Source organism: Poecile atricapillus, chromosome 4 (genome assembly GCF_030490865.1).
Source record: "Poecile atricapillus isolate bPoeAtr1 chromosome 4, bPoeAtr1.hap1, whole genome shotgun sequence".
Lineage (NCBI taxonomy): Eukaryota > Metazoa > Chordata > Aves > Passeriformes > Paridae > Poecile > Poecile atricapillus.
In genome coordinates, this window is record NC_081252.1 from 29,749,158 (window position 1) to 29,775,896 (window position 26,739).

General features: G+C 38.6%; 1 protein-coding gene across 1 annotated transcript in view; it reads right to left on the minus strand.

Moving 5' to 3' along the window:
- Window positions 1-1,267: 1,267 nt before the first annotated feature.
- COL25A1 (collagen type XXV alpha 1 chain) overlaps window positions 1,268-26,739 on the minus strand; it is a 126,295-nt gene continuing 100,823 nt past the window's right edge. Inside the window, exons 29-35 of the mRNA XM_058838838.1 lie at window positions 22,818-22,871; window positions 18,256-18,309; window positions 17,090-17,116; window positions 16,290-16,343; window positions 10,180-10,257; window positions 7,830-7,868; window positions 1,268-6,506 (exon numbers count right to left, since the gene is read on the minus strand). Coding sequence (XP_058694821.1) covers window positions 6,471-6,506; window positions 7,830-7,868; window positions 10,180-10,257; window positions 16,290-16,343; window positions 17,090-17,116; window positions 18,256-18,309; window positions 22,818-22,871 — 342 coding nt within the window. The 3' untranslated portion in view covers window positions 1,268-6,470. The remainder of the gene's footprint in view (window positions 6,507-7,829; window positions 7,869-10,179; window positions 10,258-16,289; window positions 16,344-17,089; window positions 17,117-18,255; window positions 18,310-22,817; window positions 22,872-26,739) is intronic.

Here is a 26,739-nt window from a genome sequence, read left to right on the forward strand (position 1 = left end):
TGAGGTTTGGCTCTAAAGCATCTAAAGCTCTGAAGGGAGCATAGAAATGAAAAATAACAGGGATGCTGTCAAAGCACAGAATGCGAAACCCACAGGGTGTTGGCTCTGGCAGCAGCTCAGAACACAAGTTTTTGTGTTTTGGCAGGACATCTAGAACTGCACTTCTCTACAAAAGCAGAAGAAACGAGAAAGAAGGAAGCAAGAAAAGGGCAAGAGTGGCCACAGCTGAAGCAAGGCCATCACCTGGGGTGACAGCAGCACTCACAGCCCTCAGAGCCACACGCTCAGCCTGGCAGAGCACAGCACATCGAGCTGGAAGTACCTCCTCTTGGAAAGGAGCAAAGATATTTTTAGTCCCTCCAAGAGTCTAAAACAGAGCTAGATAAGATTAATGGACATTTGTGGGGATTAGCAAAAGTTAATAGGAGAGGCCAAACCTTTCCACCTACAAGTGATTGCATTTTTGAGGTGATGGGAAGAGAAACAATGCGGAGTGTTCAGTTTGTCTAAAATATTTTGGGATTTAGAAAATCCAAACATTTAAATAATGTGTTGAAGAAATTACAGCTGCTCCCCAGTGTTTTTTTAAACCTTTTGTTCAGGGAGTCTAATGCAAATGAACACCTTCTTAAACCAGGGTGATGAAAAATAAACCATTTTGAAATAATTATTATGTTCCATCATATCTGAACAAGATGGATCTGTGTAAAAGGGACACACATTTTCCAGCTTGCACTGTTGCTTGTGACACTGCGAACATCTTTCTTTCTCAGGAGTTCAGGTTTATTTTTCACCTTCAGAACGCCCGAAAAGGGAGAGTGGTAATTTTCAGCTTTATTTCTTTAGATCCCATGGTGCCTCTGAACTTGCCTAAGCAATAGTTTTAACTTTTGGTTAATCAAGTCCCTGCAACTTTTCCTGAGTGAGGAAAGGCTCCAAGCTTTGTAGCCAAGCTTCCTCCTTACATAATTTGTGGATTCCCGCAGCCTGCGCTGCCTGTTTAGAAAAGATAACGAAAGACACACTGCTTTGAAGGGGAAAGACACATCAAGAATAGGAAGGTGAGATTTCTTACTGTGCACTGCAGGGAAATGGAACACGTGGCAGAGGCCCTGATTTTTGTGTGAATGTCTGAAACAACTTGCTCTGGACTTCCAGCTCCAGGCTGGCACAAAGCAGCATACACGTTTTCCAATCCAGACAGACTACAAGAGTTTTTTGCACCAACATTAAGAACTTTATAACTATTCAAAATCAGCACCAATGGTTGGATTAATATTTTAATAATTACACACTTTTTACATTATGAAAATAAATCATAAATAGTGTAAAAATAATTCTGAAGATCAACTTCTCACAAGCAAGAAACAAAACCTGAAGTACAAAACTGAAAGAAAACAAAACAATATTCAACTGAAAAACACGGAGAAATTTTAATAGTAAAAACAAAAGCATGCTGTTTGATTGGGTTCAATTAAGTCAAGACCAGTGGCCACAAGAAAGTGGTAAATAATAACAAATTAAAATGGGTGATTAAAACCTTGACATTCTTTACACTACTCATCAAAAGAGGTCTCGTGACATATTTACAGTGATAAGACACTCAAAATATTTCTAGTGTTGATAATATGATGCTGACCCATGTATTTTTCCCCCCAAGCATTGACATCCTTGCCAAATTACTTTTCTTTGTATTTTTATCTCTTCTACTTCATTTATGAGACCATTTGCAATACAAAAATAACGGCACATATAGATGAACTTAAAAAAGTAAAAAATACAAATAAAAATATATAATATTTTCCAAAGGAAAAAGTCAGATACATACATCTTAGCAACATTTTTAAAGTTGTGTGATATTTTCCCAAACATGTACAATAATATAAGAATATCCACATATACGTTAACAGTATGTAAAACATTCTTCCACCAACCCAACTCTCCATAATACTTCAGAGAAGTGTGCAAGTACCAATGGGATCTGGGAAATTCATACAATTTCTTTTTTAAATAGAAACAAGTAAAACACTAACGGTCCCAGGTTAAGTTAAGGCCCCCTGCTTTCAAAGAAAATTCAATTTCCAAGCAGCATTGGTAATTGGATGCATTTAAAAACAAAATGAAACAAAAACAACACTCCAAATCCCTTTTAAAAAACAAACTCCACTTGTTCCGTAGAGTATCTTTTTCAGAAATGATGGTGGCAGGCACTTGTTTCTAACTAATGAATCCAACCACCACGTAAAATACTTTAATAACAGAGGGTGCATGAAAACCTTCATTTATACATTACAGCAACACTGACATCCATGAAAACAAATTGCAGAAAATTAAAAAAAAAATAAAAAAAATCAGTGTTGGTTTTAATTCCAGTCACTGAAATAGAATTTTTGCAATGACTACAAATTAGACTTTCTTTTGACCAATATCTTTGCAGATGTGTTTTGTGTGAGTCTTTAGTGTGAAAATTTAAGAATCTCATTAGGTAAAATATAGAGATTTAGAAGTGTAATATAAGATGGCCAAGCAGCAGAGATCAGTAAATTTGAAGGGAAGGGTCAACTTCTGCATGCCTTGAACCTCTTCATCACTTTCAATAAACAGGCTGACAATATCTCTGCAGTTCTTACTGAAGTAGTCCTGATTTAGGCAAAACCCACTGCTGAAGGTGGTTATACTGCCCTCATTACAAAGCTTCACACCCGTGTCCCTCCTCCTGCATGTCTCAAAGAGCTCTGCAAGGAGAGGATGCATCTCTGTCCCCTGCTCCTTGCTGGGGATGGGGAGGCACAGCCAGGGGAGGAGCCTTGCATGGCTGAGCCAGGTTTATGATCCCAGCTCTGGGGTGGTCAGTGGGACAGCTCATCTCCGTGGGGATCCAGGATCCCAGCCATGTGTCCTGCCACAGCTCCCAGCCTTACAAGCACGAGCACCAAGGCTCTGCTGATGTCATTTGGGGCTGCTTTGTCTCTCCCGTGGCAGAACCGAGTGACTGGTGGTCACATGCACCCCGTCCATGGCTGCGATGCTCAGTGGAGCCAATGTTAACTTTCCACACTGTACATCAACCTTTCTATTCCTTTTCCAACTCTATACTTTACACATGTGCAGATATATGGATTTGATCATTCTGAAACTCATTCATACTACTTACACCATAGACTAAAAGAATATATAAACAGCTGGATGAAGAGTATCATTCTGCTTTGCTACACTATCAGAATATGGCATCACGACCAGCAATAAATAAAAATATAAATCAAAAAATACATTTTATCATTGCTCTGTGATTTAATATCTCATGCTTTATCTCAGGAAAAAATAAAAAGTTGTCCAAAGCATCCTGAAAGAAAGCTTTCCCATAGTTAGTCTATGACAAGGACCACGTATGTCAGACATATTCCATACAGTGCTTAAAAGATTTGCAGCCTCTGTAGCAGGACTTCTGCACAATGTGGTTTTAATGCACTGGAGTAACAGATAATTACAAAATTTCATATGAAACAAATACTGAAAACTCTCAAAGAAACAAGGATTAATCATACCTGGAAAAAGTCAGAGATACAGAAACTGTGTAGACTAATACCACTACACATTTCTACAACTGAAAAGACTGGTAGAGGAACTACTGTTCCTGTCACAAACTAAACAAAACAAATCATATCTATCTGGAGGAATGCCACTAAACGATACAACACCACACTGGCAGTTCAAACTGTAGCTTTGCCATCAAAAGGAAAAAGATATACTAGCACCAGAAATAATTGCTTCTTGAACAAAATAAAGATGTTGCAAGTCTTCACAGGGTGCTTTTCTTGATGAAATATTAAACCAAATTTTTTTTTCTTGTATTGACCATGCAACTTTTCTAGATATGGTGAAGTTTCATTCAATTCAATCTGAGATGCAAATATTAATGCCAAATCTATGTATGTAGTTTAACCTTTCAAATTAAATTGTCTACTGCTTGCTCATGGTTATTTAAAAGAAATGAACATGTCATGATATCGAACAATACAAAAGCTAAAAAAGCCAAGTAAGATTATTTGGGAAAAAAAAAAGAAAAAGTTAATCCTACTTTCCTACTTGCTGGGAATTTAATAAAGAAATTAATTTACAAGACAGAAAAGAAAGCAAATGAAGGTGCTTAAGTGTTTCTTCAGTAGGGTCTCAGTGTCAGGGAGTTAAAGGATAACTGAGTTTTGACACTTAATAGTAGTGTCTATAATTATTTCCTGAATGACAAAACCATGGACCAAAGCTCTGCTAGCTTTATTGGCACATACAGAAATAGATGCCAGGAGGGCAGTTAAAAAATATAAGTACACAAATTAAAAAAAGAATAAGAAAGTGCTAATGACAGCATTGTTTATCTTGTTGCTATTTCTTAAATGAGTTGCATTTGTGGACAGTCTCAATAAGGGGCTGATAAATCATCTAGTCAGATAATAAATATCCTACTTGATTTTGCATGTAAATACTCTGAAATTTAAAAACTTTTCAAAATTATTTAATTGTACTGTATCAATTGCCAGTATTAGATATATTAAAAAACATTCAGTTTCTACTCTCCACATCTACCATATACCCAGCCAAATGTGCCAAGTCAGGACACTGACATGAGTGACTCTTTTCTGCCAGGCAGGCAGCTTGCTCCTCAGCCTGCTGTGTTTTTGAGACAGTGCTGCCTAAAATAGCAGACTGAAAGTGGTGAGTCAGAGTGCTGATCCTGTCCTCCTTCTGAAAGGCCCTCAGTCGCCTTTTATTGCTGTAACACTCTGGTAACGTTTTATATTCTGCCTGTGCCACCTGAAAGTTTTCACTGTTGTAATCATTACTATTCAAACAGGTTGTCATTTGCATCTCTGAAAATTTAGGGAAAGCAAAGCATATTTCCTTACATCTGTGAACACTTGTTTATTTCTTGCTATTGGAAAGATGGAATTGAGCAGTAAAAATACATATGTATTCAGTGTATAGTGTCAGATTTTTGTTTTTATTAGTAGGATTTTACTAACTGGAGGCTGCTAAATTGACTTCATGATTTAAAAATCTGTGTTTTCCACAATGAAAAGCTGGGTTTGACTCCAATGTACCAAAATGACAATAAAGTTTCATCAAAAAGAAATTTTCCATTATAGTGGCATTTCCACTGATCTGAGATCATGAAGCAATACAAAAAGTGTGACCCCATCTTCACATGATTTAGAAACAATGGAGCTAGGAAAAATGTGCGTTCCAAGAAGGGCATAAGGTGCCCTCATATGAATGGAGACAAGCTGCCTTCCTCAACTTTACTTTTGGTCTACATATGAAAGACAACTCTTCGAAAAATAACTAAAACCATTTGGGATGATCGTGCTATATACATTAGGAACAGAAGTGATATAAAAAAAAATTTCCATCTGCCAAATATGGCACCATTTCTCATAAATTATTCTCTCAAACTCAGTGCACCATATGAAGACTCAAAATTCTTAAAAAAACACCTCGTGGCAAAACTACAAATGTGCACAAATTACGTATTTCTAGCAATAAAAAAAAAAGTGGAGAAGGAAATGTTTCTCTAGAAAGCCATCTGAACAGAAAGGGAGAAAAATCAACACATTTAACAGTGGAGCGTGGAGACAAGCGTGCAGTGATAATCACACAGAATTGTTTCTCTCCAATGTTTTTTGAGCAATAATGTCCACTAAAATCACCGTAACAACATAAAAGGAACAAGATGAATACATCATTCTGTGAAACACAAAAATAAACTCTTTCTTTTCTAGACTTAAAGACTTCAAAGACTCTGAAATAAAAACTGTTAATACTGAAACAAGATGAATATGAGGCTTGAGTGTATTTTCTTCAATGCCGTCCTCCCAAATGTTGAATGGATTATTGAAATGCATTCTTTATGGCAACAGTAACAGGAAAAGGAAACAAAACAAACCATTGCTTCCAAAATCCAGTAGAGAAGTTCAGCTAGTTATGTGTAATTTGAAGTGAATAACCTGAAAACCACACCATGATACTAACATCTCTGGTCAGTTCCATTGCTATCCTCCTCTGGAGGATGATCTGATTCATCCCCACCTCAAGAGTGCTTTCTCCTCCAGCATTCCAAAATACAATATGCAGAGTATATACACTCTGTCCGTCCTCAAGCGAGGCTGAGAAGATTCTGGTCTCAGGTGGTGTCTGCCACAAATGATCCCTGCAGCACCTCTGTAACCTTTTCAAACAACCCACAGAGAAGTCTGGTTTCTTCTTCAACGTTCTGTCCCTCTTGATGAAGGACTCGACAGGGCCTATCGCGAATGTCTTCACGACCGTGAGCAGCGCAAGGCAAAACCGATGCTGATCAACAGGCGGGACCCTCTCTGATCAAAGGGGCCAAGTATCCCGCAAGACTGGAAGCCATCCACCTGCAGCTGGAATGCTATTCCCCAAAAATTCAAGGCCTCTTTCTGTGCTCCTCTGGTCTATCTCTTTCTAGCAATGAGCCATGGTGTGACTCCCTTGAGATGACAAAAGGAAATGACTCAGAAGCTGGAATCAAAGGTCACTGTGAGCAGCCACTCATGATCACACAGCAAGCAGGTTTGGCACACAAACTCATGCTTTTAGTTCATATGAGCAGATGTGGTGTCATGAATCAGTGACGTGTTTTAAGATGGACATGGAAGCCAAGTCAGTAAACTCCAACAGCAGCTGGTACAGTACATTTCATAGCATTTTGCTCTTATTTGGTCACAATTTCTTGTAAACTAGTTCATGGCACTCATTGTCCATGCATATCCACAAGCCAAAATATAAGAATTTACAGAAATATTAATTCCTATTATTGATCATTGTTTTGAGATCTCTCCCATTAGAGAGACAATCTTTGCAGGTTTGTCCTGCAGTTATTGTATCATCTAACTGCAGATGTAGGTGAAAAAAAGATGTATGTATGGACTGTTGCAAACAAGTAGAAGCAGCTACATGTAAACATATCTCAGACTTGTAAAATCAAATTTTCAGTTCTCAACTATAAATAAAAAAAGTGGAGCACTATATACACAACTTCATGCTTGTAAGGTTAGATTCATCACTGCAGAGACAAAAAGAGATACAGATTAATCAAATTAGTAAGTTATTTCAGACATCTATTACAAATGCACAGATAAGGCAGAGTTGCAAATATGGATAGTTATTTCCTCAGCACCAACTATTCTTCAGAGATAAATGTATCTGGGATTTCACTTATGCTTCATGTTTTCTGATATATTATATGCCAGTGTTCCTCCAACTATATTATTCTGAATGCTATGTTTTTAAATCAAGCACTGCCTAGGTTAAATCATTACTAAAATAATGTCGCCAGTAAAGTAATGTTGCCACAAAACCCAAAACCCAGGAGTGTTTATGGAAGAATAGAAAAGTAAGGCAAAGGTCAGGATACACTGTCCTTCTCAGTATCCCAGAAAACCAATGTAATAATAGATTGACCAAAACACTTGACAAAAATGCCACATCCATGAGCTTTTATAATGAATAGGAAGCACTGATCATCTGCAGAAATCAAAGGATGTGTGAGTCTTCATGTAAAAAAAAGTCTTGGACCTTCCAGGAAACTAATGCCAGCTATTTCTACAGTACTGTCTGAATGAAATATTCTACATAAATTACAACGTATCACATGAACTACTGTCATGGAGAGGTCTGATCTTGCATTGCTGGGTATGTCTGTCTAGGAGGCTTCAAAGCATATCTTGATACGGCTCAGTACGATTGTGACAGGCATTTCTGTGTGCTAAGGACATACTGCTCCTGGAAAGAAAAAGCTCTGCCCATCCTACCTTTTGCCAACAGCCAGGCATTGGTAATCCATCAGGACCCTGTTTCAAGAGGAGTATAAGGGGGGAAAAAAAAAAAAAAAAGCACATAAGTAAGTTTGATAGGATAGATATTTTATCAACATCTGTTAGAAAAGCTGAAGTAGCTTTGACTTTCTATCTAAAATGCAGCTACCACTTAATTTATTTCCTCTCTTATTCTGAGAGTGAAGGAAAAGCCAAAGGCGAGAAGGTTTACACTGTAAATACATACATGCATTTCTCTGCTACAAAGATTTGTTTTTCTTTAAACCATTAGAACTTCTTTATCAGTTCCTTATTGCTGTTAGAGCTCAGGCTACATACTATTTTAAATATAACCTGTTTTATTCACAACCATCTGTACCTGAATGTACAAGATCAGTGAGAAAAAAAAATACTATCACTTTTATCTGGAGAATATTATGTTTTATGGGTCCCTCGTACAAAGGTCACTCTGTGATAAGACAGCAAGACTCAAATGGGAGTAGGATCTTTTCACTTTCAATATCAGTTTTTGAATGAAGCAGTGGAATCTTAAGGCCTGAACATACCTTGAGTGCCACAGTGGAAGAAAACATCAGTGGTGGGAGCAGGACAGTACAGCACCACTGACTATTTCAGCACTTGGACAATACGGGCATCTAATTTCTTCTCATGTTAGTGAGAGTCACTCCTTTTCTTTCCTATCTTCCACCCTATCTTCCTGTATCTCCATGCAACCAGTAAGATCTGGGCCAGCTTTTGATCACAGTCATACTGGTTTTCATGGATCTAATTTGAATTTACATGGCTGTCCAGGGTTTATTCATGGAATTATATGCCCAGAATTAGGAGCACATACAATGTAACTAGACTTCGCATAAGCAGAAAAAAAACCAGGCCTTTACATTTCTTAGAATTTAGAATACCAATACTTAATGTAAACCTACACGTGAAGATAATGGTTAATATGGATTTTTGAATATACTTGCATGTGGTCTGATGTGAATGGCCTGCTGACTAAACCTGCTGCTTATTCTAGCAATTATCTAGGAACAGAGTATTTTTTTACTTATCAGTGATTGTTAGTGAATCTTCAGATATAAATGATAATACAGAGACAGAGAAACATTTTTAAATTACAAAAGCATGCTTGATTATCCCCAGCAAAATATGAGATATGGTTACCATTAATTGGAAGCAAACAACATGGACTGTGGAATAATCTTAATGGACTATGTATTTACAATTAAAAAGCAACTGACTTCAAATTAGAAGTGCTATAGTCAAAATAAAACCTACTTAATTTAACATTCATCTCAGAGAACCGTGCTTAACCACCAAACAATAGCAGAGCATGCAAATCAAATTTTACTGTGAACAACTGAAAAGAAAATTCTCCTTGTATCTTTAGGAAATGTGTATGTACTATTCATTTGGGGTTTTCTTTCTTAACTGGAAGAGTTCCAACTTACTTTACCACTGAATAAAAATCACTGTTGCCAGATTGGTACAAGGGAGAGGGTCAAGAAGTAGCATTTTAGTATAGGTGGGAACTTGAATTCATGCTAGCATAGGGTGGGGAGTGTTGTGTGTACTCCAGGAAGGTAAGTTCCAAGGGAAAGACCATTAAATTGAAGACATTAAATAACAAAGACAGTGAGGGTTTGGGCTGCAGACCATTATATTCTTACAAACATCAGGTAAGCTTTTTATTTCCAGAGGTGTTTGAATACTCTGATGAACAGGCCAGACACCACAAACATTACTTGTGGATGGTGTGGAAGCCAAGCTCCAGCTTGGCTTACAGGAAACCTTGATTTTTAGAATCAGTATTTACATCCTTCTGTTTGTGACTCTCATTTTGGCCAAATTGTAAAAAGATGCCCCTAAGGTGGTATGGATTTGGAAGGAAGACCAGGGTGCAGAGTAGCTATGGGACAGGCCAGGGTGTGGAACTGAGCAGTGCAGACAGAAGTCATCAGACTTGATTAGAGGTGAACATTGTGCTGGATTTCTAGAACGTGGGTTCAGGGTGGGTAAAGCAGTGGGTATTTTGCGAGGAAAGTAACAAACCAACGATTCTCAGGGAAAATGTAGGAAGGACACAAAATTACAAATTACTGGGTGATGTGGGAGAAAATTGCTGAGAGTTAGGCTTAAGGTGTCAATGAAAACGTGTGTTCTCTCATTGCGGTTATGACCACTTGAAGCAGCTGGTTTGTTCATGCACATGCACGTGTTATGTGAAAAATGTAAAGTCAGCTCAGAAAAACATTACTTTACATTGAGAATGGCTGACTACAAACAAAGGAATTGCATGCAGGGTTGGTAGGAAAGAGAAATACTGTACCAATTGGCAAGGGGCATCCAGCCCATCCAGGCCAGGCTGGCCTGGCTCCCCTTTTTCCCCCTTAATTCCACGGAATCCCTGTTTGTAAAGATTAACTTGCAATGTTACTGTCAAGAAAATGCCTTCAGTATTGACTTAAATGGAGTGAACAAAAAACAACAGAGAGGCAAGAGGAACAAGCTGACTGCTTATGATTTCAACCTGTGGGGCACTGATTCTGACACATTCCAAATTTGGTTCCTTTCCAGTGTATTTTGCAGGAAAAAAAACAAACCAAACAAAACCAAAACAAAAACCCCACCATCAAACCCTCACAAACTTAGCCCAAAGGTCTTAAGTCTGGTGCTTTAAACCAAATTAGGACGTTTACAAACAAAGTCTGCTGCAGAATTTGCACTTGAGATGAAGCTGTGCTAACAAAGGGCAACAGGTTACACAGTAGCTGCTGCTTGTTCCTCTCCCCTCACTTCTTATTCCATCAGTTTACAGCAGGATGACTAATCTCCCAACACACAAGTGAGACGTACCAATGGGCAAGGTGCATCTAATCCAGGAGCACCCTGTTCTCCTTTCTCCCCTTTAGGCCCTTTTTTGCCTTTCTTTCCCTTTTCCCCCTGTGGATACAATGGTTTGGATAAAACATATTTCATTCTTTTGAAAAAAAAAAAGAATAAAGAAAGATTGGGTTTAAAGTTTAGGTTTTTTTGTTTTTAAGCCAATGGAGAGCTGAAAGGACACTTACCACTGTGTTCTGGTTTGGATGGTGCATTATGTGGAAAAATAAATTATATGATCACAAGCAAGAACTGCAGTCAGTCTCTATTAGTTTGTGTTGGTATTTCATATCAGTATTATGGATGTTTTGAAACCTAGAACAGGGCTTGAAATCATTGATTTCTTGAGACAGAGGCAAATCTGCAAAGCCCCCCAATCTGCAGTCCAAAATAAGAGTTCTCCTATTTTGATAAGGGATAGCACTGAAGGGCACGTGCTCACTAAGCTGTGAGCTTCCCAGAGGATTTGCCACGAGCCAGAAGTAACTTTGGGAGAGCAAAATCCATCAGCAGAGTCTTTTGATAAAAGGCTTGTGGCACAGATGCTTCACAGGGATGAGTGAATTCCATCAGCTTCCAGGGTGTCACATCAAGGGTGAACCTGCCCAGGAGCATCCTTTGCTAACTGACCCTTTGCACTCTGGTAAGAGTTTGGAACAAATCCTGCTCTCTGTGGTGCCCACAGAAACCCACAGACATCACTGAGGGTGCACTGCTGTCACTCCAAATACAACATGACCATTTCAAACCCTGTTACAGGAATCAAAAGACTCCAACTGCTTGATGGAGAGGTGCTATGACACTTTTGACAATTTCATATTGTCTTGGTATCGTAAAGTAATCAGAAGTGATAATTAGATTATTTATTTAAGCATTTCAACATTTAAATATTCTCTCTACTGCATGCAATGTTTCATCTATTTGTTTAACCAAAATACAGTCCTTTGATTTCATACTGAGTTTTCTTTTTAAATCCAAAACTTCCAATGCTTTAATTCTCATGGAAATTAGTTGATTCCCCTCAACAAAGCTACCTGCAAAGATGACCTCACCTTCAAGCAGTAGAAGAGCTTTAGAGAATTCATTTTATAATTGATTTCACACCAGTTGATCACAATGGTAAATGAGTTTCAGGTTGCTCTCAATTTCACAAAAATCAAAAAGGGATCACTTAAAAAAAAAATTAACAAATTGGACTAGGATTGTAAAAAAATGGGATAGGAAGGATGAGTAAATCAGGGTATCACAAAGAAATGGGAAAAATAGTCATAGGAAAATTAGTATAACATTGGAGAACCAGCAAGTGAGGTTGTGGCTGTTGGGAGGATTTAATTTGTGAGGAAAAGGGTAAAAAAGACAGAGGAATTGTAAGGAATGAGGGTAGAAGGAGAAGGAAGGAATGCCCCTTTGGAAAGACAGATGGATTCTGGTGAAGCATATTAAATAGACATTTAACTTGTTCCACACCAGTACAGAAAGACTTAATCCATTAACAATAGAGAAAAATAATTTTTACACATAAAAAATAATGTATATAAATAATATTTTAAAAAGGAAGGAAAGCACATTAGTCATTTAATATAACAGCATACTTGCCACGTTCAAATAAAACAAAATGTTCCATGAACAAAGCATACTGCATCCATATCATGATAGAAGCAAAGTTACTTGTCTATCTTTTCTGTGTGCCAAAAGGTCATAGCATAATATTTGGAGAAACAGCAACCCAAACATTAGCAGTCCTCACCAAATGATAAGATTGTGATGTAAAAAGTACCTCAAAAGACAAGAATCATAAATTGGCTACATTTCCATCTTAAACCTACAAAGATGACAATGTAGCAGAGGAACCCAATAGCTTAGGGTCAAATTTCACACTATTTGTGCTCAGTGTAGCACCAACATACTTGCAATGAGTGTATGCAAGCACAAAGCATGGACATACTCCAGAAAGGATTCTGAAAACGAACAGTACAGTTTGCTTTCTGACTCTTTTTTGAACTTTAAGGATTTTTATTTCTTTAACTTCTTGTTTTATAAGCCAGCAGGTTTTTCAGCTTCCCGTTTTACAGGGAGATCTTTGATGTTTTTCAAATGAATGCAGCAGTCACCTGTGTAGAAAACAGCCTCAATTTCCTGGGTACTTTACTACTTTTTCCACAGACTAAGTTCTTTCTTTTTAATCTTTGGTCTTTACTCCTTATCCTAAACTACAGAAACCCACAGGAGTTATGGGGATTCTACATCTGATGAGGATTAAAAAGAATTCCTTTCTGTCCTTCCTCAGTGCCTAGAGAAATAAAAAAATGTGGCACTTCTGCAACATCATTATGGTTGGAACAATCTACAATCCTCACATGCACAGATTTTCATCAATGAAGAGTGTAGGGAAAAAGGATAATGCCTTTTCATCCTCTGTTCAGACACACCATACACCTCTGTCAAAATTCATTACAAGAGTCACAACTGTGCATCTGGGACCAGGGGCCACTTCCCTTCCTTCCCCACAACACAGTCTCTACCTTTTGTTAAAGCTTATTCATTTTTGAAATGAATTTTTTTTTCCTATTCATACAACTTGAAAATACAAACTTTTTTTGTGATGAGTGCTCCTGGACTATAATTTTATATGAGTAATTACATGTAGAACACTTTTAAAAATATCTTTACAGCCATGTAAAGAAGACTTAATGCAAACACTAATTTGCTTTCACTGTAGCAGAACTACTGATGGGCTAAAATACAGATAGCAGTCTAGGCCTCATCTTAAACTTAAGAAACAGATTTATTCCCTGCATACCTATGAAAAAAAGTGTCACTGGTCCTCTTTAGCATGTTCATAATGATATGTATTTTGGCAGTGTAATTTAAGTTTCTTAACTAGAAACTCAATAATCTCATTTTGTGTGATGTCAGACCAATAGCCAATACTGTAGAAATATTTAAAAACCAAGAAATCATAAGCTAGATAGTCAACTTGTTTATCTGTTATGTTAAAATGTTTTATCTGTTGATATGGGTTCTGTTACACCAGTTTGGTCATAGATAACTAATAATTTACATAAGGAAAACCACCAGAATACAAAAGACTTGTTATAATGAGAATTTGGACTAATTGCATTACTTTGTGTCTTTTGAGTGTCAGCTTTCTATTTGGAAAAGGAACTATTGATGCAGCTAAAGTAATTTTGGTGAATTAAGTTTGCTTGCATGATATAAATATTCCTAATTTATGGGAAAAATGTGTTTGAACTGTGCAATGGAAGTGTCTTCCACAGAGGTCTCAGCTATATCTTCCCTGACTTTTCAGTGGGAAAGGCCCTCCTTTGCCTCCTAGTTTTCCTTAAATACTCAGGGAATTTTTAAGGCAGGTATTCAATCTCTATTTCTGCCCTACAGACTTCCAGTCAATCCTCCTTCTGAAAGTCCACGAAACACTGTGTTTTATGAAATATGTATCAGACTCGCTAACTACTTTATCCCATGCATTCTCCTCAGGAAACAGGGTTTGCCTTTTCATGAGATTTTAGGGGGATGGAGGTCCAGAGTTCCTAGGGGATGTGTCCTGCAGCCCAAGAGAACAGGTCTCCACAGGCAGCCTAAATCACAAGTGAACTCTGAAAAGGGTGTAGCTATGCCACACACCATTCCCACATACAATTCCCTCACTCTCTTTCAACTCAAAGTCCATGTTCGACTTATCTAGTCAATCCCTGGGAATCACAAATATCCAAAAGCAGCATACTGGACTCTGGAACATAAAATATTTTTACATCCCGAGTGCTGAATCTCATCAGTTTACTTTTCACATTGTATTCCAGCTTTCCATCTTTTTACCAGCTTTCCATCTTTTCTTCCAGAAATCTTCTGGAGCTCTGGTGGCTGAAATTTGTCTGCCTATCTGCTCTAGTTGTACATGGAAACACAGACTCATAAACTCTGGCTGAAAGTGAGCTCTGGAGGTTGCCTAAGATTCCCATTGTGAGCAGGATGATTCCTGACCCTAGAGCAGGTCAGACCAGACCAGGATCTGCAGTGCCCTTGGGCAGTGGTTCAGTCCCCTCTCTGGACTCACTGTCCCAGTGCTATGCTGTCCTCCTTGTGAACAATTGCTCTGAACCTCTCAGGAGCCTCTTGTGGTCCCGCATTTGCCATTACCCAGAAGAGTTTTGCTCTGTCATCTTTTATCTCCCCTTTCAAGTAGTTTGGCCTCCCCACCGTCAGACTAAGCCAGTCCACCTCCTCCAACCTCTGCTACAGGTTGTGTTTGCCCCCAACCCCTGCCAGCTTGGTAACCTTCTTACTCTCCATTTTTTTCTTGAACTGTGAGGCTCAAAAGTCCATCTGCAGTATTCAAGTGACCTCACTGGAATTGATGAGAGATGTGTAATTACATAATTACATAATTTTTACCCTCTGGTCACAACTCTTCGCAGGTATCCTGGGTGAGAACACACTGCTAAGCTCATTCAATCTGGCACTCAGCACAAAGAGCATTTTGGCCAGCACCTCTCTGAGCTGGCAGTTACCAGCTACACCTCTCGAGGAGAAAGCTGTTCACTGGTGGCAGACAGACCCGTACTGACAGCAAGCAAGGGCTCACCACCCGTTGTGATTACTCTGCCAGGTAATACCCTGCTTTTGTAATAGACATGGAGCACCAGCTTAAACAACTGTTGTTCTGCAAAATCTGGACCTTACCAGTGATCTCTGAGCTCAAAAGAAAGAGCAATATACCAAGGGACAAAAGGGAAGGAAAAATTTTATAATACCTTTTTCAGTGCATTCTTGGGAAATGTTTTGCCTAACCATATTAAGAAATGGAGATGGATCCTAACACCCATGGTGATTTTTTGTGTTTTAATTCAGCAATTTTAGCAACTGGGTTTTTGTTGGCTAGAAATGGAAGAGAAATAGCTCATGAAATTTCTCTACACACACTAAGTCCTGTATTGCTTTTTACTAAAGTGATTTCCAACTCACTGTGTCTGGGCACTGCAAATGAAGTCAGGCTGTTTCTGTTAACTTCACTGTCTAGTTGGTTTACCAGAATGGTAGAGTATATAATTTTAAATTTCAATCTACAAGTATAACAAAGCCCTTAATTGCAAATAAAACATTGCCAAAAATAAAAATTCAAACAGTTCCTGTCTTAGCCACTTGGTGTGGGACAAGCAGCATGTACAGGCATGCTACACCAGGATCAACCATTAGTCTGCAAATACTGCCAGGGAACAGAGCTGGGCTCTTCAGTATAAGATCACTACCACAATGACTAATGTCTGCATTAAATATTTCAGGACTTTCAACAAGTGCAGGATGGATTGGAGAAAATGAGCCTAAAAAGAAGGTTGTGCTTTGGGGTCATGTTGATATTACTGGTCCTGTACATACATTTTTGTGTTTTTTCATGAGTTTGCTCTAGCACGTATCTGTGACTTGCCTTTTGGCACACAGTAAAAACAAAAATAAGTTTTAACAGGACAATTTATAGCATAAAGACAGCAGAACTGATTAGCTGAGGAATCAAGCAACAGTTAATAACACTGTGGTCACCTTTTCTCCCTTTTCTCCTATATCACCCTTTTCTCCTCGAGGACCAGGGAAACCCTATAAAAACAAAACGGACAAAGACAGGTTGACTTTTATTAACATGCAGATTGAGTTTTTAAATGCTCTTGGAGAAACCTAAAGAGATGATTTCACTGCATGCCCTGTGCAATATGTGTGTTACGTGTGGACACATGCACAGACACAAGAGTATGCGAGATGAGTAAGTCACAGAGTTTTGTAGAGACATTTTGGCAGCTACAGAAAGAAATCATGCAACTCAAACTAGCAATCATCCATGCTACATAGAATATGAGCATTCTGAAAAAGACTCCTCAAGTTAGGGATTTCAGTGGAAGACTACAGAAAAACACTTTACTGAAAGTCTTTTCAGCATGCCAAGGAAAGTGCCCATGTTTTGAAACATATCCCTTACAGGCTATGGAATTATTCTCTTCAATTAGAATAAATTTAGTTAACTACAGTGCTAAGTGATTCCTTGTTCTTCTACAAATGAGTCATCTGAATATTTTCTTAGCAAGCATTTTTTCAGCCTACTGACATCCAAAGGAACAAGTACTTGTACTGCTAAGCACAACTATCTGGTGGTGTCTGTCGATAAGGGCTGTACATTGCATGATCTTTGTCCTCTTCACCACAGAGAAAGAGCAAACACAGCATTCACCACACTCTCTGCAGGTACTGCATGCACACCAAAGGGCAGCAGAGGTGTTGTACTCCATAAGGGATTTTTTGGCATGCTCTTACCGACCCCTGAGAGTGCCCTGGTCACACACATTACTTACATCAAGGCCAGGCTCGCCGTCTTTGCCCTGCCAAAGAACCACAGGAGCTGCATTAGCTTCCCTCAGACAAGGACACTGCTGCCTATGTTTTACATTTCCAGGAACTGATAACCTGGCTGCAAAATCTTGCTTGACTGCAAAATTTTGTTTGCAGGCAGATTCCAGAAGCAAGCTAAAAATACAGGAAAAATCTATAAAATTTTATTTTTAGTTCGCAGGAATAGGAAACAGAAATAGGATTCTTTTTTCAAATTTAACTTGCAAAAGTGACTCCCACATAAAAATGTGTGGCAAGCTAATTTAACACTCCATGGAGCCTGAAAACTCTCTCCAGCCACTGACTGATCCAGCCACTGATCCAATTAAATGGATCCAATTAAACCACAGGTCTGTATTCCAGTTTAAATTAATTAATCAAGCAGATTAGACAGGAAAGGGTATGGAAACACTGCAAGTCTCCTGGAAAGGCTGGTTGTGCCTGGCCAAGCACATTTACATGACTTTCCTTGCATCAGAGTACAGAACAGACATGTGTATATGTACACACCTGACCCAGTCATTACCAGTGTAAACAGGGAAAGTCAACTGGTTTTATTTGGGATCTCCTTGTCAGGCCAAAGGAAGTTCTCCCTCATATTTTAGAAATGGATAACATAATTATAATTACTGATTCAAAACAAATAATTTCCACCTATGAGTGAGCAACAATGAAATTCTCACATTGCTTCACAGTAGACAGCACAGAAATGAAAACAAAATGGGTCTCTGAAGTAACAAACAAAACAAAACCATAATGGTGAAGAAACCTTGCAGTATGGAAATCCAAGCAGCTTACTGACATGAAGAAATTCTCAGCTTTCCACAGCTCCTCCTGAACTCTTGGCACTCTCACATGGCAGCTGATGGCCAAAGGCTGCTGAACCAGGAGCACCTGCATTCTGCATTTCCTCTCTCCTGCTGGTTCATGTCAGGTCTGTTTTTTTATGTGCATGGGTAGAACCCCAAGAGTGTGATACAGACCACTGACCTTGCACTGTGTGGGTCTATTATCAATTTCTGCCTTTTCCAACTAATTCTACTGCTAGGTGAAAATCAGCCATAAAGCACACAAAGTTTAATCAGGGAGGGATGAAAAGTGCAGTGTGTACAAACTCTGTGCAACTTACAGGCAAGCCGTACGGTCCTCTGGGTCCAGGGTCACCTACAGCTCCCTTCTCACCCTAAGAAAAGATTACAGAACAAGCAAACAAAAACATTGGCTATCTCAGAAATTATCTCTACCAAGTGCTTTAGGTTAAAGTTTATGCATTCCTAAGTATTTTGATGGAAAATATCCAAGCTCATTTATTTTTATTAGATGTTTAAGGGGGAAAGAGAAGGTGTGTATTACTTTCTAGGCAAAATGACTTTTTAGGCATACGATATCACACTAATTTTGAAATACATTAGTAACTGAAAATATGTTTCAACTGAACACGCACCAGTGTCAAGTTTAAGCTTTTAACAGTTTAATGTTGCTCTCAGTAAAAATCCAAAGTTGTAATGAAAGCTGAGGATATACAGCATCAAGCTGTATATATACACAGCAGCTGAGATCCAACACAGTGACAGGCAAAAATAATGTGTCAGTCAAAGCTTGATTTAAGTAGGCAATGCTATTAACAGTGACATTGTGAAGATTATCCTATGCACTGTGCTGTGTTGCTAAATCCTCTATTGGATTCTAGATAAGCGATGTAGATACCCTGGTTTATTAAAATCAAAACAACTTCAATAATATGCAACACAAACAAGTACAGAGATTACTCAAGAAGTCTGATCTCATTCTGCACTAAAATCCATGGAAAAATTACCAGTTTCCAGAAGGGTAATTTTGCAAAGTAATTTTGCAAGCTTAATACAGGGTAAACTTTTCCAAATGTTATGGAATTTCATGGCGACAAATTTCAGGTTGACAGTAATAATCACCTTTGCTCTCTTAATTGTTCTTTATCAAGGCTGATATGAAGTTAAGCTTCCCAAGCCAGCCAGGACTAGCCCTTGTTACTGCAAGAACAGGTCCCTGCGAGCTTGGTAGGGAGTCAGGGCTGGGAAGAAGGTGTAGAAAACAGCCTTATTGCAGACTGTGTTCTTTCTTCTGAATTAGATCCATCAGAAAAGCACTTCTCTCTGGAGAGAACTGAACTGCTCAAAGTGCTGATGCAATAAAAGAAAAAAATCCTGACCACCTCTAGTTTTCAAAGTTCTTAATCTGGATTTTTTATCCAGGGTGACTTGGATCCCTTCCTCACCCCCTTTGCTGGACACACCCTAACACAGGGCTTCGTGCGAGGCTCTTGGTGTGCAGAAGTGCTGTGCTTCATCCTAGCATTTGCTGCACTTCTGCTTGTGAGATAATTCTCTGTACAACATCCTCTGGATTATTTACAGCTTATTATTAATTCATTGATGACTCCATCATTAAAAGCACAAGACAGAGATGTAGATTTCTGCCTAATTAATGTGTGCCAAGTACTTGGCACAGCTCTGAAAATGGGCTGCTATGTCTAAATTTCATTGACTGAATTACACAAAAAGGCAGGTGCCAGTACACGTGGGATCTTAACCTGTGGTTGAATAATCCCAGCAATAAGGAGTTTGTCAGAGTAACTGACACTTGATCTGTTTTAAATACTTTGCATTTTTCTTAGGTGGGCACTTGCTTTAGTCTAGAGGTAATGAGATGTGCAGTGTCAGGTGTTTCTGGACTCTGTTACTCCTCTGCTAATTTCTGAGCAGCACTTAGGCTGGATGCCCTGGCAGGACAATAGCAGGTATTGGAAAGTAACAGCTGATGTTCAAAGCAATAAATCCCTTGAAACTTTAAAGCTTTTTGCTAAGAAGAAATTAATGTGCTGACCTACGTAGGTAAGAGCTACTCTTCAATCAGTACTTGAAATATATCAAGACTATTTAAGCATCTTTTTTTTCTTTAATCTTCAGCAAGATGACTGTACAAAGTCCTCTCAAGATAGGCTTATAACACTACTAAACATATGGTAGACATAAAGATACTGAATGTATCAGTCTAGGAAATAATACTGTCTGTTATGTAAGAATATATTTGGAGAACTGTATCTCAGAAATTTTTGCCTCCAATACAAAGCACATGCTGAAACATGTTTGGAATATCAGATGAGGTCCTGAATTTCATGGATTAGATGAGTTTTCTGGACTGTCATGAGCATACTGCCCTCAATCATCACAACTTCCTTCCAGGTAGCAGATATTGGCAAACTTCAAGATTTTTACATTTTTTTTTGTAAGACAATCCATCAGTGTCTAAAAAATAGAAACCATAACCTATGTTTTTGCCTCCTATCTCACTTCAGTCTCCTGAATCATGGACAAATATGAGTTACAATTCGCATGAATAAAGCTGAATGATCTGTGTCTCCATTAGGATAGACAGGGAGATTTCATAACACTATCATGGTGAGAAACATTTTAACCAAATTAAAGAGAATGCACTTTACCTACTGGTACTGTGTGTAATGATGACAGTGTTGCACAGGCTACACATCTAAAAGCCAAAATCAAGCACAAAACCAGGTATTTGTCATCAATGGAAAAAAAAAAAAAAAAAGAAAAAGAAAAATGTGTATTTCCAGCTCTCAGATTCCTTTAGTTGGTCAAGAAGCTGGATATACATTATGCCTGTCATCACCCTTCAGGCTTACATGTCCCTTTCCATCTGTAGTAGCTGAAGATGTCTTATCTGTATTCCAGTGTTCTCTCCTTTCTCTCAAGACAGTATGTAAGTGAAAATAATAGGAACACAGTGAGATTCAGAAGCCTATTACAACAATGAATTCATGATTACTTGGTAAAACAGCCCTAATGCCCTTCTAGATTTATACTGGCCCAAGGTTTTTCTTATCAATACAGACAAAATGGGGCCCTATTCAGTGACAGTGAACACTGGCCCTGTACACTGTTTTTAATTAAAAAGTCCAAAATCTGAGGACAAAAACGTTTCACTCCTGCTCACACATAGGCAAGTTCAGCAGTTGCAAATGCAAGCTGAAAATCAGCATTAAAAAGACATGATTTGTTATTTAAAAAATGAGACATATATCAATACTTGGCACCTGTTACATAACTATCCTACAAACAGCTCCTCCTCCCAAATGGTACTGAATAATTACAGGAACAATTACAGCAATAATCCTGCTGGTCGCCTGCTTGTGAAAAAAGATTCCATCTATCTTTGAACTTCCATTCATTTAGCTCCACAGAAAATGGTGGGTGTGTAGGAATTTTCTGCACACCTTGGTCTCTCTATTTATGTGAAGTTCTCCTTCTATGCTCATGAATTACTGATTTACATCACAGCAATTCCTATCCCCTTTGTAGCTACTACTTTTCAACAGCAACAGTAGGGCTTATTCCAGATCCGGCTGCATGAGCTCTTATGACCTTGCATACCCTCGCAAAAAAAAATAAAAATATTAGTAGCTCTCCTCCACAGATGAGAATAATAGTTTATATCATATTTCATTGTCAAAGACATTTCAACTGGTAGTACACATGCATATCCTTCAACATAAAAGCTCATAATGCAAGAATAAAGGTACCGGATTTTTATATACTTCCACATCTCATCTAAATTATTTACTTGAGATTAGAGGATGTTCAACTATCTTTTGACAGAGTTGACAGGAGATGTATTTTGTCCTAATCGAAGGAAAAACCTAATTGAATTGAAAATGAAAATGAAATGGATTTTTCAATGAAAAATTGAATTTAAGTAATCCCCTAGGAAAACAGAAAAAATACTCAAGTTGTTCAGGCACTTAACTAGCCTGAGTGGTAAATGCAGCCTACTGTACAGTTTAATTTGGACTATTCTGCATATAGTATTGTATTTACCCCTCAATACACAGCTCTGTAAAAATGCACCTTACCTTTCTCAGATGAAGCTAACTGGACCTCTGCCACGTGGCTGTGTCCTTAATACAGCTAGCCTGAAGTTGTTTTAGCACAGCTGTTTTGTTAAAGTGAGGAAGTCAAAGAGACAAAGTTCTGGACTGGCAACTTCTTGGAGGTTTTAGTTAGGATATCAACTTCTGGTTTGTTGTGTAAGTTGATGGTTGTATTGTAAAAGGTGACAGGCTCATAGTTAAAGATCAGAGTTTCCATCCTATTTCTACTAGAGAAAATTTACTGTGAATATTCTAAATTAAATAGCACAGCTCCTGTCTTCTAAGCTTTGGGGAAAAAAAAAAAAGTTTAAATTTTACAGAGGCTGGAATTATTTTTCCTGGATAAAATCATTTAAGTGCATAGAGGAGAGAAATACTTTTCTTTTTTTTTGCCACTGCATTCTTATATAATCAGATCACACTATCTTCTTTTGTATCAGTTTGCTGTCTCAACTTATACAACATAATGGAGCTAGTGCAAATCATGTTCTGTTTGTGGCACTGTGAACTAGAAAGTCCAGTCAATTTCTCAGTGATTAGTCATTTCAAAATATCAACTCCTCTGAAGTTAAGGAGTTACAAATGTCAACCTCAAACAGATGAATGTGTGTGTAACCAGAACGCATGTAGAGTTCTGGGTTGCTCCTCTACAGGTGAGATACTGTCCTGTTCTGTAACACCTGGGCACAGTATGAGTCCCCACATGACATTTTTCCATTGTGGCAGCCACTTTGTAAGGAGAAGCACATGGAACATATACTTACTCTCTCTCCTTTGGGACCTGCAGGGCCATGGGGACCAACCGGGCCATCTATACCCTACAAAAAGGAACAAAGAGGGTAAGAGAGAGGGATTGTTCTCACAACTCTTTCGTTTTAACAGCTGTCTTGTACTCAAGAACTAACATGGAATCAGTCTTCACTGGTTGAAAACTTGGATTTAATTGTGGTGCACCCTATTTGGCTCCCTAAACTCCACCTATGACCTCTCCTGTTACAAGGCAGAGCAGCTTTCTTCTGCCTGGAATTCATTACATCCATGGAAGCAATCAGATTTACAAAGACTTAAACTGATTGGAAGAAGATGTAAGGGTCAAAAAAAGACTTTAAATTATTGTTTTATTTTTGAAATTGATTATTCTTTAAATTGAAACGTCCACCTGTAAGATGGACTTACCTATTGCAGGGATCAATAAGACTCTTACTTCCAAAATTAACCCTTCCACTGCATAGATTTCTTTATCATTAAAGAAAGCAGGAGATTTAGCATCTAGAATGTGTAATATAGCAGTGTCTGTAGATGAACCCCAGCACATCTGCATTTCCTTCACTGATTCCATATTAGCAGTGAACATCTATGTTCTCCTGTAAGCTAAATCCCTCACCTTACTCAGGAAAACCAACAACCCATCCAAGGCAGTTGCCCAACCAAAAATCAAAACTAAGCTGCCTTTTTAAGGTTCAGAGCTCCTTTTGCAGAGATTTACATTCTCCTTCCCACACATACTGCCCTAAAAATCTGCTTGAAGCCCCCTCTCATGCAGCAAAGAAAATGCCTGCAGCATTTGGCCTTCCTTCCAGTGTGCAGTGAGCGAGCTTGGCTGGCAGAGCCCCTGGGGAGCACACGGACTGTCACCAAAGGGGACACAGAAAGACAAGGGACTCACCCGGGCTCCTGGCTTTCCGTCTAAGCCAGATGCTCCCTGTGTGGTTAGGTGGAAGCATGGATGATGGGCACGACACGAATGACAAGAACGTGAGATTAGTAAGTGGTGCTGATGAATAAACACAATTCAAACATACAGTACACGCTGTGACAGGGTTCTGGAGTGGGTATCACATTACTACAACAGCATGTTAGTTAAAAATTCACATAAAACACCGAGAGCCCAATTCTGTTCTCACCTCAGCGTAACATCGCTGACCCACCCCTGCCCTGGCATCAAGTATATTGGAGCAGAATATTGTCAGGCCATAGGAGTGCTACAAACACCAGATGTTAGGGTGTTTCTGAGCCTGAGCACACAAATATTTACTTTGTCATTTACTCGCATGTTTTCTAATTTGTAAACAGCGACAATACTGAATAGTATACACAAAGGAAGAAAAACGTGTGTTAACTGCGATAGGAAATATTCAAGTGCAAGAATACTGCATTATGCAGCCAACAAAATCTGGATCCTGACCACAATGGGCTCATTCATTTCCAAGAGGCCGGCAGACAATCACTTTTCCTGTTTTCCCGTCCCGGCACGCCGGGCCATGAGCCTCAGCATCCTCGGGGATGGGGGGACCCCTCGTGGGTTCTGTGCGAATAACAGAGCGGCACCGCGGGATGGGCACAGGGAATAATCTGCACAGCACCCCTGCTTCCTAAAAACTGAACCAAACCAGCCCCCAAACAAACCCAGCTAAAATCTCCAGCCAACTCCATAAAACCAGCCGTTTATTTGGAACGTCAAACGCTTGGGCTTTGCTCCTGAAAGTGACATTTAGAAGCAGCAAGCAGGAGCAATACAAGATCTGTGTAAATTTGGAAAATCTTATAGCATATTTTGTGCTGGTCTCTTCTACTTTGTAGCCTTTTTCAGGGCTCAGGTGTCCAAAGCTCACTCTCTATAGAGATGTAACTGTCAGTGTGAAAATGAGCTTTTATTTTTCTCAAAATAAATTAAAATTCTCGGTGACGCTGAGCTTGTCCAGAGGCCCTGCACATAATTCTTGAAAATATTAATCACAGAGGTTTGTGTTCCTTTGGGTCAACTAAGTCGTTTTTCTCCATTTTACTCTTAACAATGTAATCACTGGGAGCAACCCTCATACAATAACAACAGCGAAGAGGAAAAATGAACTCTTTTTCTGAGGAAAAAAAAAAAAGCTGCCTTTTCAGCATGCTTTTAAACACAAAAAGTATTTTCTATTTTATCAACCTAAATTCTAAGAACTCTGATGTTTCCATATTTTTAAGGTTCTTCACTTGTAAGACAAAAATCATGCGAAACACTCAGAATGGGAATTTTCTAAAGAACAAGGCAAAAATAAGAATTCAGAAAAAAAAAACCCCTGCAACTTAATTCCCTAAACCAATTTTTTAGCTTTCCTCAATTAGACCTCTCCATTTGAACTGCAGAAGTGCAATGAGAGGAAGAATAACTGGGGAGACGGGGGAAAGGGGAGACTCCTTTTTTAATGGAAACACCAAACAACACTTGGATAACAGCATGACTAATGTAATGGGGGTGATGACATCCTTGTGACACTGAACAATCTCAACTGACACACAACAACGAGAAAAAACCTGACAGCACTGGGTGTTACAGGACATTACTTGGGATGATAGCACAGATTTGGGACAAAACAAAACAAGAGTGATGCTCTGCTCCAACATGGTATATTCTGCATATGCTATTGAGTAAATCAGAGTTGTTCACGAGGAGTAGAAAGACACGTTTGTGATTTGCACTGAAATTGAATAGTTGGGGTTTTTTACTTACTGGAAGACCAAGGGGCCCTCTGTCACCCTTTTGACCTGGTTCACCCTTCAATCCTTTAAGACCATTTAACCCTGGTTCACCCTAAACGTAAAAGTATAAATGCCAAAGATTTGGTGCTACAATGGGTGTTTAAGCTGGGATAGAAGAAGCCAGCCTCAGAAGTAGCTGCAAATTCCAGTTTGAACAAATTCAACCTTCTCAATTTACTAATTCTTAGCTTAGTAATTTACATACTGATTTAATAGTGGGCAAAAATACTTGGGCGGTGTCTGCTGGAGTTAAAATGTGTGTTAAAAAACCTGCAGGAAACTTATGGGTAACAGATTTTTTTAATGTTTTCCTAATAATCATCACTACAGTTAGAAGGTTTCAATTAAGCATGAGTTCAGGGGGTTTTGGAAATTCCTCAAATCCCATAAACCACCCTATGCAGATAATTCAAACTGAAAGAAAATGTTCATAAAAATAAATGTCAAAACTGCAGGTTTCTACAGAGAGATCTCCTGTAAAGTACATTTGGTAAGGAAGCAACATTTTCCCTAACAGCAAACTGGAATTTGCAGCAAAATCTTACATAAAGATATTTTAAACCTTTAAGCATACATAATAAACAGTAACAAGTTAAAAGAAACAGTGTAGGTTACACAATGCCAAGCTGTTTGGGAGGTCCACAGTTTCTGTGTTCATAAAGAGAAATTTTAACAATGTAAGAAATGGCACTTGTTGTGATTGTTAAATTATGCATAGGCTATTACATTAAACATCACTAAGATGATAATACTGGGCTCAGAGCTGCCAATAAATCATTCTCTCATAATGAAAAACTGCATCAGCATGAGGGCTGCTCAGTCAAAGAGAGTATTGACCACACCTGCCTCTTCTGGGAAACAGAAATACGTGGGTATTTTATCCAGGCTGCTCCCCATGGCCTCATTGCTAGATTTCCCTTTGATGTATTATGTTACCTTATATTATATTCATATTTTAAAAAAAACCCCACCAATCTCAGTAGAACCCAGTCTGCTCCTTTAAGTAACTCCAGACATCATCTGCCTGCTTTGCCCCCTTAGCAGCCATTTCTTCATCCTTATTCTATTAGACTCGATGTGACTTTCAGAGCAGTAGCACTGGAAACGCTGAAGTTTTGGAAACAGACCTGAGAAATCCCACAAAGCCTGAGTCTCAGGCCAAAA